This window comes from Oratosquilla oratoria, chromosome 6 (genome assembly GCF_046742065.1).
Source record: "Oratosquilla oratoria isolate Oo_2021 chromosome 6, ASM4674206v1, whole genome shotgun sequence".
In the NCBI taxonomy this organism is placed as follows: Eukaryota; Metazoa; Arthropoda; class Malacostraca; order Stomatopoda; family Squillidae; genus Oratosquilla; species Oratosquilla oratoria.
The window spans coordinates 44,031,291-44,048,631 of record NC_134782.1 but is presented as its reverse complement, the minus strand read 5'-3'; the positions used below and the strand labels follow the sequence as shown (position 1 = coordinate 44,048,631).

Genomic DNA, 17,341 nt, shown 5'->3' with positions numbered 1-17,341 from the left:
GAGAGAGAGAGGGAGGGGAGAGGGGGAAAGAGAAAGAGGGGGGGTGAGGAGTGTGGGAAGAGAGGAAAAAGAGGAAGGGGGAGACAGGGAGAGAGGGAGTGAGGTAGGAGAGAGTTAGGTAGATACAGAGAGAATGATGGTTGTACATGAGGCAGTTTGATTATGTGGTTAATCCTATTCTACACTGATACTGGCTTAGTAATGGATGGTGACCTCAATGTAAATGTGCTTGTGTGGTTCTTCCTCCTCTTGGGAGAAATCTTTTTGTGGGGCTGATGTGCGAAGGGGTTTGATGAAAGAATGAGAAACAGAAAGAGAAAAACAGAGGGAGATTAATTTAAATGCAAATGTGTCTTTTCCCCCCATCTTATGCTCACCATTATTCTTAATGGTTTTGGTCCGCTGCTTCTGCTTGTCCAAGGGATGTCCACGCACCTTCAGCTGAATGTAGGGGTCTGTGATGTCACCTTTCTTTTCCGACGCAGGCAGGTGCTGACCACTGATTATTTTCACCCGTAATACCTTTGTTTGCCTGGTATGGGTTTGAGCAGAAAAGAGAATAATGATTATGTAACTTAAGCCTTACGAATATTGTTTAGCAGTGCATTTGATAATGGCCAGAGTTCACTTCACACTGAACAACTGATGAAGAGAACTCCTCAAACAAACGAGTCCTTATTCCTTTAATCATTTTGACTATCAAGTGCAAATATCAAACAAAACATTGATTAACATTAAACTATTACAACTTGCTTTGACTTTAACTGATACAAGAATACAAAAAAGTTAAACACATCAGCAAAACTGAAAATATGAAATATGAACAAGTGAAAACATTGTACATATCAAAATCCACTGCTTGAGGTATATAAAAGATGACCTAATCCAATAATTGGAAGTACTTAATTACGATATCCATTACTTGTTAAAGCAATACCTTTATGGCCAATCACTCCCATTACCTGTAAACAAATTTGGATACCCTGATGTCCACTGACCTTCACCACAGACAATACATACATTTAAGGTATAATTATAATTATAATTGTTGCCCCCAAGCTTTGCAAAGTGGTGAGTCCGTAGTCCCACAGACACTGGTAGTCTCTTGACTCTCCCACACGTCTCTCAGGGAAGAAACTTTGGAATGTATTCTGTGTTGTATTGGCATGATGCTGTTTCTATGTCACCTATTGAGTAGGTGGAGGTTGGGGGCAGTCACCATTTGTTAAGTCATGTGAAAAAGTGTATGGAATATAGGTGAAGTTGATAGAGAGATCTTGGGCCCAGTCTGATAACTGGGCATCACCCCATCAGGGCTGGATCTCCTGATGGAGGTATGGAGTGTGACGGGTTTAAAAAATGGGCAGCTCTGCAGTCCATTTTGCAGGAACACCTCAAGTAGGTACATGTTAAAGGTCCCTTTGAGGTATAACTAACCTGATGAATGGAAAAGCCCATACAATTTGAAATACAACAATCCAATCAGAGGCATAGTGTCATGGTATAATGAGATATTAACCATTTCAACTGAGAGGTTTTCAACTTTGGGGTCAGGTCTTCTTCTGAAGACTTCCTCAAATATTAGAAACCATGCTAAAAGGATTAACTTCTTCAGCAGGCAACACCCATTGCACATTCTGTTTTGTCAAATTCCAAATTATTTTCAAACAGCTGTGGCCTGGAGGTGTGTATGTACAGTTCCACTATACAAAAAGAAAGGAGGCAAGTATGAAAATAATAGTTTTTTGTCCTGTCAATATTTCTGTTAAATTTAGTTCTGTCAAATTTTGAACTATCTTTGCACAGCAGCGGAATGGAGGTGTGTATGTATAGTTCCACTGGCCTTAGAGGGCTCAGTCTGCTAAACGACTCATAAGGTGCATAAAAATTAAGGCACACAATAAATTAAATTTCAGAAATAGATGATCAAATGTACTGAATCTATCAAGAGAAGCTGATGTGCTGCAAGAAAGGGTCTGGGTGGACTGTGTGTAGCTAGATCTAGAGATAAACCTTTGAGAAGATATCTCACAATCAATAGCTGCAGAAATTGGTGCATACTGGAGGACTTGAAGGTAATTGATTAAATGAAGGATTCCCTGAAAGACTAATGTATCAAAATGGAGGAATGTGACGAGTGGAATACCATTAGGGTTAGTACTGACACTTTCTATGCAAAACAAATGATGGAAGGTAAGATAAACTACACTAACATGTTTGCAGATAATGCAAAGATCATGAAAAGAAAGAAAAAAGAAAAGAAAAAATGAAGAAAAAACAAAAAATGCAAATTGTTATAGAAAGATCTAAATAGTATATATGTCTATAAAGGAAGAACTAGTTCACAGACCTGAGTCACTGACCAGCAAAATACTGTGCGAGAGAACTGTGAGAGATGAATACCTAAAGGATGAGATTTTGGCAAAGAACCAATTTAGATTTGACTGTCTCAAGTCTGATTAATTTTAACACAAGGGCACTGGTAGGAAAAATATAAACAATAATAAAAAAAATAAAAATAAAAAAAAATAAAAAAAATCAACAAAACTATAATTAATCATAAAATAAAATAAATTATGCACATACACAAACAAGCATTTTGTGATATTAAAGCACAGGGACAGGATGGATGAACCGGACCAAATGAAAAGCAAGACCACATCAAAGGTACATCACAAAGAACACAAAAAATATTAATCTCTATGTGATAAGTTGCTAATTATCATAATTTTTAACCTAGCAAATGTGGCTTACTTTCTACAATAAAAAAGAATCAGAATTTTATATAAAATTTATATATTTTTCTTTTTCTTTTAGAATTTCTTAGAATTAATCTTTGGTCTTTTAGGATTATGATGGAGAATACAATAAGGGTTGTTTTATTGGATAAACTGGACAGCTTGATAAAATAATGAAAATGTTGTAATGTTGCTAATTTATTCATTTACCTAATTATGTGTTTAACCTCTTCCAGACATGAGACATGAGTGGTGATACATGGATGCCAGCATCAGCGTCTTCATTATTTCTATTTTGTAGTTGTAGCTACGTGACCCCCGAATTCTGTGAACTGGTTTGATTACGTTTTCTGTGTTTATTATAACTCAGATTGAAAGAGAATAAGTAATACAGCAGTGACCTTGTATTTCATAACGCAAGGAGCATGATGCATTGTGCATTAGGCATCCGAGGTAGCCAAAGTCAAAAGGCATAAATCCACTCCCACCCATTTCATCCAATTCACCACCCCTCTCTTCCTCTTTTTCTTGGCTCCTCCTGGATGATGGGTCATCCCCGCATCTTTCCCACTGTCCTGGGTCCGAAGCAATGCAGCAAGACACAGCATATATTTTATTAGAGAAAAACCTCCACTTACAACCATCCCTTGTTTCAGCTGTTTTTTTTTAAACCTCTCTCTTATCCCTCCAATGCCTCTTTCTCCTTTCCCATGCTCTTGTGGCAGGGGGACAAGAATGCTGCCATTATGTTCCCCATGCATATCATAATAGTTGACTAAATGGAACACAGTGATGTGAATAGAAATCCCCCTTTTGTATTTTTTTTTCTGTAACGAGTCAAGACCTACTTTGATTTGGCCACCCTCTTTGATGACAATTTGGTTTAATGTCACAACCCCCCCCATCAGGAGGCTAGGACAGTGCCCCTTCCAGAGGACTTTGTAGCATGAAATCTAATGAAGCATGCCCTTGGGCCAACTCACTCGTGGCAGGGTTTGAACCCCTGTCACCTTGACCTGTTACAAGTAGCAATGTCAGCCACCCTCTTTACAAGGGGGAAAAAGCCATTGGTACATATATATTTATTTATCTATTCCTTGTTCTGCACCTACCCTCATTACAAATAAATGTTTTTCTGTTGATATAACAGACACTAATTCATTAAAAGTGTAATGTAAGTGACAATCTTTGTGTAAACACGAGCAACAGTTTTGCAGCTATAAACTACAGAGTTGCAGAACATCACATATGGAAAATGAGAAACAATGTAATGGTTCATAGCCAATGAACAAGATGATAGACCTAAAAATTTTTGCACATGCCTCATCACATTTTCCATCATCCTGTAGATCAAAATTTAATTCAACACAAACATTTTCATTTCCTCTTTCTTTGTTGTTCAGGTACTTAATCAATTTCTTCATGCCATAGTAGCTCTGTTAACAAGTAAAACTGAAGGGTAATGTTATCAAATGGTTGCAACTTAAGCAAAAAAGAACAAATACACAACTCAGGCCAACCTACACAAGTGAAACTGGCAATATTACTTGCCAATCTGTGTGAGGAGCTACACATCCAGGGTATCCTGTGGCATAACTATTTACATCACTTGTGCTTGAAGACCTTTGAAAGCATACTGAACGAACACTCAGGGAGTTGGATGGACAAATCACAACACCCACACTGAATCTCTTTTAACACCCAATGACACACTAGCTACGTACGGCCGCATGAAGTGATGCCCAACAAATCGAACACTTGAGCGCAAAAAACGCAAAGAGAAGAATTTACTCTTTATCCTGATATGGAAGACAAAGAAGTAGTATAAGCTCAGCATGTCAACATCACACTTAGCTCTGTCCTAACTGGAGTTATACAGAGTGATTTGACAAATATATATATATATATTTTTTGTTATGACTGAGACTACATACAGTAACACAAGTACCTATGTCAAAAGAATTTGTGATCAAGAGTATCTTCGAGTTCTTGTAAGAGAATAATCACCCTTAAAAGTACAGTTTGTTTATGGGAATCCCAAATTCATACATCAGTCTCTCAATTTACATATCTCTTATGCAATGAACTTTTTCTACCAAATCCCCATTTCAAAAGTAAAAATTTTGCATGTAATGCAAACTGTGCGTGGTTATTACTTCGGATACAACCATAAACTGCAGAATTGTCTTTGTTGCATGAAAATGTAAATCAAGTTTGATGTAGAAGATATCTGTTGCACATATAGAGGGTCTGGAGTATTCTTTCTTCCTATAGCTACACTTTGTACATGTACTACACATACTCTACTAATACAAAGTGCAATGCAACAAACCCTACCATTTCTTCTTTATTTTTTCTTTTAATTTATCCTAAATTACTTCTAACAGAGCCAACTGAACCATTCCAGATCTAGACTCACCTGTTCTCCAGCTGCGAATGAACGAAGGGCTCCTTGCCAATCAGGATATCTGGCTTCAACACGTACCCACAGTTGCCGTTACTGCGGAACAGAGCATCATTGTAGAAGTTGGGTTTATCTTCTGTCTGCATGTTCAGCGTCACTGCAAAGAAACAAGAAAAACGAATGCAACAATTGGATTATATATCTACTCTGGATACTACAAGATGATTCTTGGAGAGGAAATAACTATTAACAATTGAAGAGTTAAATCTATTTTGGTTAACACTGAGTATAAAGACCAATACATTTACTGGCAGGCAATTTTGTTCACTTATGAGGAACCTCTCTAATATTCAAAGGGCCAAGACAATTTAATCTTTTGCCACAAGTCTCCCTTGTTGGAGATCCACAGCTCCCAGGTAACTGGCAACACCACTGGACTGGCCCAGAAGTCACAGGGATTTTTAAGGTTATTTTTGAATGTCTGGAAAAAGAATCTCATTTTCCCCAAATTTTGATTGTTGTACGACTGACTGCCTTTACAGGTGAACTTCACAGAATGGAACTTAATCATACAACATGTAAACAGTATGCCTGTCAGCCGTAGGTGGTGAAAGGGTTATGACCAAAACTGAAGGCCACAGGTCTTCTGTAAGAGTCACCAGGGTCAATGGACTGATTGACTTATTAACCCATTTCATGCCTCATTGTACATACATATCCCAAGGGCTTTTTCCCCCTTACAAGGGAGATAGCCAAAGTCAAAAGGCATAATTCCACTACCACCCTCACGGTACTTTTATCTTACCTGCCCTGCCTCATTTTACTTCCCCTTTTGTCTTAACTGCTTCAAGTTCATTTCATTCATCTACATGACACCTCAATTGTGAATGGGCTATGATTCAGCTGAACAGATGGAACTGCCTAGTATAGGCCTTATGGTCTCTTACAGTTTCATTCATTCTTATGTCATTTGATTTAATGTCACAAACTCCCCTACAGAGAACCTTATGATCTCACTATGAACTCAACCGTCTCCACTGAATCTCTTGCCAAAATCTACACTCTAACCTGATTGGACAACACATATCCGAGCACATGAAACCACTCAAACCCATTATACGTACCTACTTGTGCTCCCACGGTCCAGAATGGGTATGGCTTCAGATTGGAGGAATCTGTACGAGTGCCTAGTGGATAGATCTTGCAAATCTGGCGCTGCGTAAATTTAATGAAGTCATCTGGCGTGGTCTCGAAGATGTTCTTGGCCTTGTTTTCCCTTAGGGATGGGAAGTGGACGCACATGTCTGTGGAAGAAAGAAAAGAAATAAAAGAAAAGAAAAAAAAAAAAAAAAAAAAAAAAATCTGTTCAAATTCTCTCAAGGTTGGGAAAAAGGGGCACATTTATATATAAATAAAAAATGTAACGTTTTGAAAAAACAGGGATCTAGTGCAAGAGGAAAGCATTTTTTCCATGAATCCCACACTCCAAAAAGTTTATCAAATTACTACTGCTTGCAAAGTTCCTATGATATCTGTTGGTTTGCTCAACAATGTGAGGAAAACACTGAGAATTGTTCCTCAGTTTATTTGCACAGCACAACAGCGCAGGCGATAAATAATTCCACACACACATGACCACTTCCTTCTCTCTCAGCTCGCTCGCTCAATCTGATCCATACGTGTCACTTCAAGCTTGGGCATGGAGGTCGAAGGCTGTGTTCATTCCATTTTCCAAATTAATTCCTTGCACACTGAAATTTACATACATCCAAAGCTCAGTTCTACAATAAATTAAATTTAATAGAATTTAATTTATTGTAGAACTGAGATTTGGATGTATGTAAATTTCTGTGTGCAAGGAATTAATTAGAAAAATGGAATGAACGCAACCTTTGACCGTCATGCCCAAGCTTGAAGTGACGCATATGGATCAGATTGAGCGAGCAAGCTGAGGGAGAAGGAAGTGGTTGTGTGTGTGTGTGGAATTAATTATCTATCGCCTGTGCTGTTGTGCTGTGCAAATAAACTGAGGAACAATTCTCATAGTGTTTTCCTCACATTGTTGAGCAAACCAACAAATGGTGGCAGCGGTGGGATTTGAACCCACACCTCCGAAGAGACTGGTGGTCTGTATAGACTGTGACAGGATAGCCTAGTATTATTTCCCCTCAGCCACATAAAGAGGGATTTACCTGGTAATCTTATATAAAATAATTTGCATTTATTATATATTAGACTATTTCATACCAAACAATATAAACAAATTCAATTTACTACTATGAAGAACATCAATCCCGAGCCTATGTTTCACCCAATCAAGATTATGCATAAATATCAAAGGCCCTTTCTCCCTTATAACATTGGGGGTTGGGGGGGGGGAATGAATAACACACACTCAAGCACACCCCTCCCATTTTAGCACCTTGTGGATGAAGAGTCAAATGCAATGCAGTGAGACACAGTACACCAGCAGGGCCCATCATTAATGATATGGAAGCACCTCTTCCCCAACTTCTCTATATCCATGAAATATAAAAAAAAAAACAAAAAAAAAAAAACAATCCTCACCTTTAGCCAAACACTTCTTTCATATCACAAACCCCTGATCTATGCACCACCAGCTTACTCTTCTAAACCCAGTATATCTAAGATTTAAGGTAAACAAACAAACCATGACTCACCACTTTCAAAGGAGTTGAAAAGAGAGACAAACTTCTTTCCTTCACAAACATTGACGATTTGGGCCAATTCTGGAGCCAAAGGTTTATGAACCTTCTGTCAATGTTCCAAAAAACACAAATTACAATGTTAATACCTTCTGGGAGAAGGAAACCTGGCTGATATACACTAATGTATATTTCATATTGGCAGAAATGACTAAAGACACAGACATTTATGCTTACATGAAAAGCAACCAAAATAACTCCTAGCCAATGAATCTTAAGTCTTGATCCCCATTATAAAAGTATTACTATTAATTTCTTTCCATGTAGATGTGCAACATTCCACATTTAAATTTTCCATGCAAATAAATTAGGAACCTCTTCAAAACTACAAGCAAAATAATATAACCACATGATCATGCACTGGCTGCTCCAGATGCTTTGAACATTACTGCCATCAAAATCTTTTTTAGATAACATTTCAACCTATATTTAGGAACTTATTTGATGGTCAGGACTCATTTATTCTGCTTAGACAATTTCATTATCTGGATGTAATTGAATAAGAAAAAGGTTCAGACACTTGTTACAGTATCTGCAAATGTGTAAGGCATAAAGATTTCAATTATGATGTACTAGTATCAACAAAACATTGGCAAATTTCAAAGTCAGGATATTATATATATATATATATATATATATATATATATATATATATATATATATATATATATATATATATATATATATATACATATCAGCATGATAAAAGGAGAGTGAGTAAGAGTAAAAGAGAGAATGAGAGAGAGAGAGAGCACCACAATAATATATACAGTATATCCAAACAATGAATATCGTTAATATAGCAAACTCGTTCTTCTAATTAGCAGTTATTGATTACTGAGTGTAGCATCAGTATTTATAATCTTTTATTAATAAAAGAAAAAAATTAATACTAGGCATCTATGAATAATTGGTTATGATTTTATCTTTGTTATTTCAACTGATAGTGAACTGCACTTACCACCTTTCATTAAATGGGAACTAATGCAGAAGTCTACACAAACTAATACAAACTTGATCCACTCATAAAAACTGGTCAATGCCACAACTTTTAACTCTCAAATTATAAAACTGAAGCACCCAAAACATATTTTCAAATTCAAAATGAAATGACAAGGGCTTAGATTATCAACATAATGTAAAAAGAAAAAAGAAAAAATACTATGTATAAATGACCCTTACATAATAATAATAACAAACATAATATTGGGAAGGTAAAAAATTATATACATCTACACTTATACACCCTGACACACACATACAAAACTCAAGATGAACTTTCAAGCTCAACACTCAAGCCATTAAACAAATTTTTCTCCCTCACAAAAAATTACATACATATACCAGTACATAAACATGTAATGAACCTCAACTGCCCACTGAATGAAAACAAAATTGTAGAGTAACCACATGCTGACGAGTATTTTTTGTGTGTAATCCAGCATACCCAAGTATAACATTTTAAATGCACTTATCCACCATTAGAATCAATATTTTTGTCAGTGATAACCAGTATTTTTGTCTGAAAAGGCGCTGTTACAGAGGGGTAAAGGATAGATTTAACGAGGGCATTAAAAATGAGGGATAGTAGAAGTCAAAAGTTTTCAGCATTCTTCTTTGAGTGGAGATTAGTTTCCAATCATAATAGAATACTGCATAATTCTGGTCTATTGGGGTGTTGGTAAAGTCCCTATAAGACTGATGGTATAAAACACAGGCAATACCTCAAACAAGGAGTGATGAGGTATATCTTCACTCCTTTTGCTACAATCACACTCAACCTTTTCATTCTATCCTGTTTAAACTATAAATTGAACCTCTTGGATATGAATATGTTGCTGTTACTGATGTTCTTTCTGATGTCATGTAGTTCCCTGGGCAGAGATGCTGAACCCTACCAAACAGACCCCTAGTATGACTTGGGTCTCAATCCTTGCCACTAATCCCATCAAGATTTACAAGTCTAAGGGACAGTCTGCCTGGAGCCCTTCCCATATAACCACAACAAAGAGGAGCCACAGTGACTGTGTGTGTGTGGGGGAGAGGACTCCACCAGCTTGTAAGAGGGAATGAAGCCTTTTGCTTCTACAGGTGCATGCTCTTACACCTTAGACAACATTGCAGGATTTACACAGGGCAATGCTTCAGTTTTCCCTACTCCTGGAGGGGGAAGTTAACCCCTTTCTGTGATGTGCTATTGGAATATTAAAACATTCCCCAGTCCTAGGACCATACGTCAGTCCCTTGGAATTGCACTACCTCCAGGTGGCAAAGAGCAAGTTCTCTCTAACATCAATCTTGCAGGGCCACTACTAGTAGGTATCTATCACCAACTCCAGTGGAACAGTAGAAATATACTTGAATAAAAATAAATATTCTGAAAGCCTTACAAAATGTATCTGGCATGTATATATTGTCTATATATGTCTATCAGAATCTATCCACATAATATACGCACACAACATTAGCATCATCAGCCCAAAGTTCAACTAAATACAGAAAGCTATGTAAAAGTAAACATAAACATGAACTAAGTACATAATACAACATTGCTATGTGAGCAACATAAAAACACATACAGAATGTTTAGACACAGAACTTGGGCTGAATTAATTCTGGCTCTACTTCATTAAGTACATGGCACAGGGCATTCTGTTTATCAAATAAAAGAAGCAAATAAAATTCCAATATACAGGACACATTATGCCGGTATCCCAGCAATGATAACTTGCAAAAATCAATTGGTAGCAGAACAAATAAAAATATACTACTAATCTCTATCAGTACTAAGTGCATTATCTAGCAGTGTCCTACTAATTTGTACACATTCTGTAGTCACAAAAATGGATAATTTTGTGAATTCTCATCACATCTGATTTTTCCCCTAAATTTGGTGCCTGAAAAACAAGGCGGTGGCTATGCATCTCCTCACCCCTTTCATTTCTAAAACACTCGTCTATTTCATGCTTCAACCAGTGGTTCTTAACCTGATGGCCATGGGGGCCCTCAAAGGAGCCATGATAAGAATTTAGAGGATTCACAGCTTGATGTTACAAATTGTACATTTCTATATAATGGGAGGAATCTTAAAAATCTCTCTTTGTGATAAAGCATAAGGTTTCTCTTCATCTACATTTTATTATCCTCATTATTATTATCATTATTTATTATTATTATTTTCTTTTTTCACCTTTTTTGGCAGGGTGGGATTTGGAAGAGAAATGGAATGGAGCCACACAAATGTTGAAAATTCATGAAGGAGGGAATGGAGCGAAAAAGGTTGAGAACCACTGCTTAAATCACATGAAAATTGCATCTCAACTCTTCCTCAGCAATGCTACTCCTACGCCAATGCTGTATGCAGTTCATTTCACTTTGGGGTATCAGCAAATGTTGAGAGGGACTGGACTCTTATGTTGGTTCTAGATTAAAATACTTTTGACTGGGGTCACACTTGGTAGGGTCATCCATATATAGGGATGAAGTCCCTATTTACTTTGAAGGGATTCTGTGCAGCAAGAGTCTTGAGTTATGCTTAGGACCAAAAATCTTGGGTGTGCCTTATAGTATGGGACAGCTTAACTATCTGGAGTTTGAGGAGGTGACTGTTTCTGTTAAGTGGTGGTCATCCAACATCATATAACCATTACTAGCCATTATAGTCTCTTTGCAGACATACAAATGAAAATTTTCCAGGGGAGGGGGCAATTGGCTTTCCCCACCATCCAGATGCCCATGTTAATAGCAGAGAGGAGTCACATAATCAACCACACTGTCAGATATATTCACATCAACCATGATGGCTATTAGTTTACTCATACGAGCTTGCATTGTATACAAGTAAATATGATGACTGTCTAACTGTGGCAATGTATTTTTTGCAGGCATAGTTTTTTTTGTAATTCTTTGAGGTTTATTGTAATTTTATAATCATGTCGATGAAATATAAATATATATAGACAGTGGTGATGTGACATTCAATACTGTGCATCATTATATCTATATACATATACCAAAGGCTTTTCCCCCCCCTTACATGGGGGGGTAGCCAAAAAGAAAAAGGCATAGAAACCACTCCCACCCATTCCATCCCCTACATATTCCACTCCCCTCCACCCTTCTCCCTCCCTCTCATCTTAGTACCTCCTGGATGATGGGTCATCCCTGTATCCTGTCCACTGCCCTGGGTCAGAAGCAGTGTTGCAAGACACAGCACATCCACAGCAAGGCTGCTTCATTAATTCAGCGAATCCCCCTCTCTGTCCCCTCATGCAGAAAAGGAGAAGACGGGGAGAAATCTCTTCAGGCTGCGTCAAATTATTTCTCATACATACTTCCTCACCCTCCATCCCCCACCCACAGCAATCGTCCATACACAACCCTTCTCCATTCACCCCTATCTCCTGTCCTCTCCCGTCCTTCCTTTTACCCCATCCATCCATCTCATCCTAGGACGCCCCCTCATATTCACTCCTTCCACACCTTTTTTACTAATCTTTCCTTCACTCATTCTTTCCATGTGTCCAAACCATCCTAATACTCTTTCATCAACCCTATCTCCCAACTCTCTTTCCACCCCTGTTCTCCTCCTCACCTCATTTCTCACTCTATCCGGCCTAGTAACCCCTATCATTATATCCTACATTACGTTAATATCAGAGAGCACTCCCAGAATCAACCATGCTGTCGGACACATTCACATCAACCATGTTTCTCTTCAAATAATCTCTTATTTTGAAATATAAAACATTAAATTATATACTTGGTTTTATTTTGAAATAAATATAATAATAATAATAATAATAAAAAAAAAGGACTATGTCCAATTACTATATATATAATTTCTTGTATTTCTTTGATGTTTGTTCCATTTTCATACAGGTTGATACCATCTAGCTATACATGCAAAAGTGATGTAATATTCAATTACATCTTTATATCACAACCATGTATGTTCTCAGCAGAAAACAGCTGCACAATCAACCATGTTCCTGGACACATTCACATCCACCAGGCCAGTTATCAGTTGGGAAAAGGGAAATACATTATCACATATCAGCACTATGTTCTTCTCTTCATTCATTTACTTGCATTCTAGGCTATAAAATATAAATTCCTGAATTTGGTTTGCTGTGAAAAAGGTTATTACATTTGCTACTTTTATGCAGTTGTGCAGTATCATGAACAATAAGCAAAACTACATTTCAGTTTCACATCATGATGTCTCAGCATCATCACTGGCCACAATTTCAGGAACTGCACCTTGGGAAATGTTTGTGAATGGAAATCTTACTTCTACCAGACGCTATTCTGGATAGTGACAAATCAATTACTGTAAGTGTATTTGTACAGACACACACACACATTTGCACACTAAAGTAATTTCAGTATCGCTGTATTGCGAGTCATTACTCCAACTCTTGTGGGTGGGGAGCTGGGGGTGTGTGTGCATGTAAGGTCACAGCAGTACCCATAGATCAGTCATATGAGCTCTGAGCTCTCTTTCAGGAGGGGAATAATTGTCAATCATGAGTCCAACACATGATCCAAGGCCATGGTGAATCACACACTTTATGACCTTCCCCCCTTACAAGGGGGTTGGCAGTCGAAGCACACATTCGTATAAAAAATTAAATCTATTCATCCACCCCTCCCATCTAAATGTGACCCAACAAAATTCCCCATATCTGAAACACTAGGCGGTGGCTACCTCTGCCCATGGGTTAAAACTGGTTTATTGTTGCTAAATATGATTTAATTATATGTTAATGACTCACTGAGGTTTGCTGGATTAGGCAGATACTGCATGCAATGTTTAGTAGAAAAAGGCTTGGGAAAAAAAAAAAAAAAAGTCTGATGTTTTGTAAATCATTGTAATTATATTCCACATCCCTTGTGCTGTGCCCAACTTGTGTACCGTTTCCATGTTAAGCATACTGTCTTCCTAATCTATAAAAACAACTAAGTTTAAGGAATGAACTATTACATGCTATAAATTATATTGTCCATTGATACACTTACTTCTGAATAAAGTGTATGTCCTGCAGATATATATTGGAAAAAAAAAAAAAAAAAAGCTATCCTCGTGTATTGAACATCTGAATGTGTCAATTGGCACCTTGTGAGAATTCCAGTTGTATAGGTAGTGTAAAACATGAGCATGATTTCCTCAATTTGGGTGAAGGGAGCCAAGCCAGCTCCTACTAAATTTGCAACATCTGTGGAATGAACTCACTTTGGCATGCTTCCTGACGGCCCGCACACCTCGGATAACCTCACGGCCACAGCTTCTCAAGCAAGAGGGTGACTAAAAAAGGGCCAAGATGATACAAATATAGTTTTCCAAAGAAAAAACTAAATTTGTGAGAGGTCAGTCCCTATGAAGTACCAGATTAGAAGGCGCTATAACAAGTCTGCTACCAACAAAAAAAATAGAGAAAAAAGCATTATGAAGCATGAAGCAAATAGCAGAAATTAAAATGGGATCATTATCACTAAAACATTCTACTTTATTTTTTCATACACATAGTAATCATGTTTATAACACTACAACATAACATTCATTCTACAGAGAAAACAAAGAAACAAGAGGGATCAATGACAGGTTTCTGGAAGATCGATGCCAGAGTTATCTCTCTGCTGTCTGTCTTTAAAACACGTCAACACCCTCACCTCCATTTGGAGGTGCAGCCCTTCTTATCATCATCAGCCAGTGACATAAAAACAGTCCCACATTAAAACAACACAGACAACATGTTTTCGGTCACTGAAACTCATGGCAACAATTAGTATAATAATGACTGTAAAAAGCTAAACAATTTTTCAATAATACATTCAATAAACAGTTGCAATTTTCATCATGATTTCACTTCTAACGGTTCAACTTTTTTTTCATACGAGGAAACAACCGATGTCAGCATATGGCCCATCCATATTTCCTTCCCTCCATCTCAGACTTCTCCAAATTTTACCATGATCTATCCAATATTTCCACATCATATTACTACATTTCCTCAACTATTTCCTCCTAACTTTTTTCTTTTAATCATCCTTCTACAATCTAATGAGGTAAGGATGTGTAATTACCAATTACTAATGTATGTATGAACTCAACTAGCAGAGCAGATACATTTACTTAATTATGGTAAACAGCAAAGGAGCTATGCTCATGGGGTCCCATCTTTCTTTCTCCATCCATCATACCTCTCTTTATATTTGTTTACAGTTTTAGTGAAGGACAAACATGACACTTCTTACAAGAGGTGCTGAGATGGGTGGGTTATTGAACAAATTTCAATGAGTATGCAATGGGTGTAATTTGACTACCTCTCCCTTCTATGGGGAAAGGACCACTGGTGTATGTATGTGTATTTATGATAATGTTGTAATGGGAGTGGCCAAGTCAAGAAAGAAAAACAGAATGGGAGAGCCACAGGCCCCCTTACACCATCCCATTTAGCTGCCTCTTATGATGCCATGTATGAGGTATTGCCAATACAAGATTTATGACAAGCAGTCAATATTTAGAGGTATTATCTAAGGAGTGGATTTAAGTACAGCAGAAATAAGGGAGAGTGAAGATTTGTCATATAACTATGCATTCAATGTCTTAGGATGCCCCCCCCCCCCCAAGATGATTATCAACATAATCACACCACAGTATGCTATGTATTTGAGTTTAGAGTAAAACCAGATCCAGTCCCCAATGGCTGCTGGTTACTGCCACTTGTCTGGACTATTTGATTACACAAAGCAAAGATGACAAGTGTGGTTTACTATCTCTATATACTAAGGGCTTTTTCCCCCTAACGAGGGAGGTAGCCAAATCATACGGCAAGTACTCACTCACTCCCAGCCATTCCACTTCCCCCCCACTCATCTTAGCTCCTCATGGATGATGGGTCATCCCTGTATCCCACCCATGCCCTGGGTCAGAAACAATGCAGTAAGACACAGCCCATTCACAGCAAGGCTGCTTCACTTAATCAGCAACCCTCCCCCCTCTGTCCCCCCATGCAGAAAAAGGGAAGATGGGGAGAAATACCTTTGGGCTGCATCAAAATATAATTCATACATCACTCCCTATCCTTCCCCTATGCCCCAACCCCTCCATTCCTTGCATCACAGTATCATCTATACAAAGCCATTCTCTACCCACCCTTCTCTCTTGCCTTCTCCCTTCCTTGCTCATCACCCCTTCCATCCATCTCATCCTCAGTCATCACCTCAATTTCACTCCCCCCACACCTCTTACTAATAATTCTTCACTCATTCTTTCCATGTGTCCAAACCATCCCAATACTCTTTCATCACCCCTATCTGTTATCTCATTTTCCAACCCAGCTCATTTCCTCATTTCTCACTATCCAACCTTGTAATCCCTACCAAGTTTTTTTCTCTGCCTCTTTTAAATTCCAGGTCTCTGTCCCACACAGTACCAGTGGCACAATCACCCTTTCTTGAAGTCTCCTCTTTGCATCCATTCCAAAATACTTATTTCTCATGACACTTGTTAAACCCCAAGGCATTTACTTCTTGTCTCAGTCTACAATTTATTCCCACTTCTACCCCTCCCTTTCCTGCCATATGCAACCCCAAATACCTAAAGCTATCCACTTCCTCCAGCCTCTCTCCTTTAAGACTTACTTCTAACTCACTGCCATCCTCTCCCCTTGTACATCTCATCACCTTACTTTTACCCACATTTACCTTCAACTTTCTCCTATTGCATACCCTCCCAAGCTCTGTCACTAACTCCCTTAATCCCTCCTCTGACCCTACCATAAATGCAGTGTTGTCAGCAAACAGTAACTGGCTCACCTCCCACTTTTCTCCATTTTCTTTAACCATCTCCAGTCTCCTGCCCATTACCCTCACCTTTACCTCCTGTACCACCCAATCCATGTACACATTGAACAGTCATGGCAACATGACACATCCCTGATGCAGTCCCACCTTTATCTCAGACCACTCTCTCTCTCCATTTCTAATTCTAACTGAGGCTCTACTACTGTCATAAAAATCTTAATTGTTCTTAACAGCTTTCCTCCTATCCCATGTATTTGCAAAACCTCCCACAGTGCCTTCCTGTCTACCATCATAAGCCTTATCCAAATTCATAAAGGCCCAAAAATCATCCTTACCTTTTGCTGAAGCTTTCTCATATAACAGCCTTACCACAAAAATCTGATCCACACAACCCCCACCCTTCCTAAATCCACCCACAGAGTTCCTCACCAATTACTTACAGCTTAAAGTGGTTTACAGCTTGATAAAATAATAGCAAAGTTATAAAAATAATGTCTTGTCAACACAGTGACAAGACTGAACATAACTTAAACTTAAGTCACCGAAGGTAAACAAGTCAGCTGAAATAAATATACCACATACCAACAAGATACACACTCTCAAAAATAGGATTTATGCCCTGTTTGAGTCCCTCAGTGAGTTGCATCATGGGTCACCATGCACTT

General features: G+C 38.1%; 1 protein-coding gene across 19 annotated transcripts in view; it reads right to left on the bottom strand.

The window, feature by feature from the left end:
- Positions 1 to 17,341, bottom strand: part of LOC143026462 (1-phosphatidylinositol 4,5-bisphosphate phosphodiesterase delta-4-like) — a 47,561-nt gene that overhangs the window by 4,295 nt on the left and 25,925 nt on the right. For 14 of the 19 annotated variants that reach the window (XM_076186881.1, XM_076186880.1, XM_076186892.1 and 11 more), the window contains 5 exons: positions 7,824 to 7,917; positions 6,267 to 6,446; positions 5,158 to 5,299; positions 4,463 to 4,537; positions 378 to 532 (listed from right to left, as the gene is read on the bottom strand). In XM_076186881.1, coding sequence (XP_076042996.1) covers positions 378 to 532; positions 4,463 to 4,537; positions 5,158 to 5,299; positions 6,267 to 6,446; positions 7,824 to 7,917 — 646 coding nt within the window. Of the gene's footprint in view, positions 1 to 377; positions 533 to 4,462; positions 4,538 to 5,157; positions 5,300 to 6,266; positions 6,447 to 7,823; positions 7,918 to 14,103; positions 14,176 to 17,341 lie in introns of all 19 variants that reach the window. The other 5 variants (XM_076186886.1, XM_076186890.1, XM_076186895.1 and 2 more) reach the window with 2 other exon arrangements.